Source organism: Triticum dicoccoides, chromosome 4B (assembly GCF_002162155.2).
Source record: "Triticum dicoccoides isolate Atlit2015 ecotype Zavitan chromosome 4B, WEW_v2.0, whole genome shotgun sequence".
NCBI lineage: Eukaryota > Viridiplantae > Streptophyta > Magnoliopsida > Poales > Poaceae > Triticum > Triticum dicoccoides.
The window spans coordinates 42,413,577-42,416,867 of NC_041387.1; the positions used below are offsets into that span (position 1 = coordinate 42,413,577).

Genomic DNA, 3,291 nt, shown 5'->3' on the forward strand with positions numbered 1-3,291 from the left:
TGCATATCAGAAAACTACAGGAACAGTCAGCCCGTATCTAGTTGATATGCATGGGGATATCACCGTCGATCTACTGTCATGCAAAGTTTGATGTATCAGGATATGGTTTCACATCAGAAAGCTAAAGAAGATGGCCCAATTGACAGCAGGAACATGCATCGAACAAGACACCTTCCTTCCTTTTTGTGACCAGACAACCTAATTCATCTATTTGCCTAGTTACCTAACTAGACAGGTCAAGAACACATCAGAAAAATACAAAGGACATACCACCAATTATACTCCACTAGTCATTCACTAATAAAAGAACAGATCAAGAACACATATATTCTTTTTACTTCAAGATCAAGAATAGATCATTAATAGACATCAACCTATAACAGATCATTAATAGATCAAGAATAGATCAAGAACACATATTTTTTTACTTCAAGATGAAGAACAGATGGAAATATATGCTATACATCAACCTATAACAGATTATTAGTAGATCAAGAACAGATCAAGGACACATATTTTTTTTACTTCAATATCAAGAACAGATGGAAATATATGCTATACATCAACCTATAACAGATCATTAGTAGATCAAGAACAGATCAAGGACACATATTTTTTTACTTCAATGTCAAGAACAGATGTATTAGTAACCCTAACCTTGAGATCTGCAGTAGGAGAGTGGCGGAGGAGGAAGAGATCGATCTGGAGATGGGCGGATGGGCCTTGCTGCTCCTCGTACGCGGCTTCAGTGGTCCACCCTCATCGGCATCGGAGGCGGCTGGCGTGGTCGTTCCCGGCGACTGGTGTGGCGAGGTCAACCCGGCGGCTGGACCAGGAGGGGAGGACCGAAGGGGGTCGAGAGGAGGTGGTGGCGCGACGGCGCTGGACTGGAAGGGAGGCGGCGGGCGGCGGCGCAGCGGCGCGAGACTTGAAGGGAGGCGGCGGCGCAGACGGATCGAGGGGAGCAGCAAGTCGCGGGGCAGGAGTGGAGTCGGGAGCGTAAGGAAGCCTTTACTGGTGGGGGTGGGGGGTATCGTTCGCTAACTGGCCTGGAACTGATTATAGAGGAACATGATTACGGAGGTGTTTCACCAAACACACGTAGGGGTACCCATTTACACTGTAAACAGGTGACTGGCAGAATTTGACGAAACAAACACCTCCTTTGTGATATTCGTATGAAAGACGATGATGTTGGGCTGTTGGCATCAATTTGATGTTCATATATATATATGTGATAAAACACTGTAAAATAACTCTATATCATTTATTAATCCTAACGGAATTAGTCCAAGGATACAAACTATTCATCAGACATATGGGAAAATAAACTAAAGTGACAGAAACCAAAAAGGACTTGATGGCTTATTTTCATGAGCTTATTTGCATCGTAGCTTCTCCAAGGCTTATTTTCGCCGCAGCTTATGCACAACCACGGCTCAATAGAACGGGGTTTTAACAATCACTTGTGAGTTAGTGCATCGTTGCCGTGGCCGTGTAACGCCTTGAGCTCATCTACAAGCCGTGCCCAGTCACTGCACGATGACCCTCCTTCCGCCACCGCAGCGCGACCCGCGACGCCGAGCTCCCTCACCCTCACCCTCCTAGCCGCGGCTTCATCCGCACCGCCGTCCATCAGCTTCCCCACCGCGCTGGCCACCTTGTTGGCCGGCACCACCGCCTCCACGTCCGCCTTGCTGCCCACCTCCCGCACCCGCACGCCCACGCGGAGCACGTCCACCAGGAGCGCCTCGTTCAGGAACTGCTCGGCGCGGAGCGGCCACGTCGCGAGGGGCACGCCGGCGCACACGGCGTCCAGCACCGAGTTCCAGCCGCAGTGGCTCACGAAGCCGCCTACCGCTCGGTGCGCCAGGATCTCCGCCTGCGGCGCCCATCGCCCGGCCACCACCATGCCGTGGCCGGACGCGCGCTCGTCGTGCTGCTTCGTGCCCTCCGTCGCCGCCGGGATCACCCAGAGGAACGGCTTGCCGGATGCGCGCAGCCCGGCGCCCAGCTCCTTGAGCTGGTCCGCGCTCAGACCGCACGTGCTGCCGAAGCAGGCGTACACCACCGACCCGGCTGCCTGGCCGTCGAGCCACTGCAGGATGGAGTCGCGCTCTGCGGCGCCGGTGACGGTGACGTCACTGCGGGCGGCGCGCCTGGGGCCGACGAGGAACACCTTCTTGGGAGAGCCATCCGCGCTCCGGTAGTATTCAACAAAATCAGCCTCCAGCGCTGAGAAGCTGTTGAAGGCGACGGCGTTGCTCCCAGCCTCGGCCGCGCGGAAGATGGGGAGGTGCGCCAGAGCCTCCTCGTTGACATGGGCCCTGCGGAGCTTCACGGGGACCGGGAAGCCGCCAGGGAGAGCGACGGGGTCCTCTATGACGTCGGGGCGGTGGAGATGGACGGCGACCATGGAGGCCGCCGCGAAGGCGCCGATGGTGTGGAACGTGACGTGCGGGACGCCGCACTCGCGGGCGACGCGGGGCGCCCAGTGGAGCACGGCGTCCGACACGACGGCCACGGCGCCTGCGTGGGCGCGTACGGCCTCCGCGAGCGCTGGCGCCAGGGCGGCCTCCGCGGCGAAGAAGAACGCCGGCGCGGAGGCTTCGTCCGGGAGCAGGGAGAAGTCCTCGTGCCCTCCGGGGAAGCTGAACGGCGCGGCGCGGACCGGCACGGAGGGAGGCGCGAGGGCCGCGAAGTGTGGCGTGGTGAGGATGGTGGCGCCGGTGGCGCCATCGCCGCAAGCGGCCGCCGCGGCGGCCGCCAGCGGAGCGAAGTGACTGCGCGCGAGGAAGGGCACGAAAACGAGGTGCAGGGGCGCCGGCATCGTCGATCGCCTTCGGCTGTGAGATAGAATGTAATGAACAAGATCCTTAAAACTGTGTGCACTGATGCTCTTCGTCTTGGGGTAATTTATACTAGTAGATTACATCAGAGATGGAGGAAGAAGAAGACGTAGGATTATTCCACAAGTAAGCAACAACCTGATCCTAATGGCGGAGGAGCCATGCATGGGGGAGAGCCATGACGTGCTCCGGAAGAAGAGAAGTGGGCGGCGGCAGCATGCAGTCTAACAGCCTCGCTGGTTTTGGGAGCTGCGTGTAAAACTCGTGCTCACGACGTACGCGTGCATGGTTTGTTTCACGAATTTGCGTTCACAGGTGCGTCTGAAGTGAACTCTCGATCTCTGAAATCGCCAGCCAGTTTCCTTTTTCTTTTTCTGTTTTCTTATTTCATTTTTATTTTTCAAAAAATGCTCAGAAATTTCCAAAATGTCCGCATCTTTCA

General features: G+C 55.8%; 1 protein-coding gene across 1 annotated transcript; it reads right to left on the reverse strand.

Moving 5' to 3' along the window:
- Positions 1-1,246: 1,246 nt before the first annotated feature.
- Positions 1,247-2,994, reverse strand: LOC119293301 (UDP-glycosyltransferase 73C7-like). The gene has a single exon (XM_037571816.1). The coding sequence runs from the start codon at positions 2,828-2,830 to the stop codon at positions 1,463-1,465; it is 1,368 nt and encodes a 455-aa protein (XP_037427713.1). The 5' UTR covers positions 2,831-2,994; the 3' UTR covers positions 1,247-1,462.
- Between the last annotated feature and the right edge of the window lie 297 nt (positions 2,995-3,291).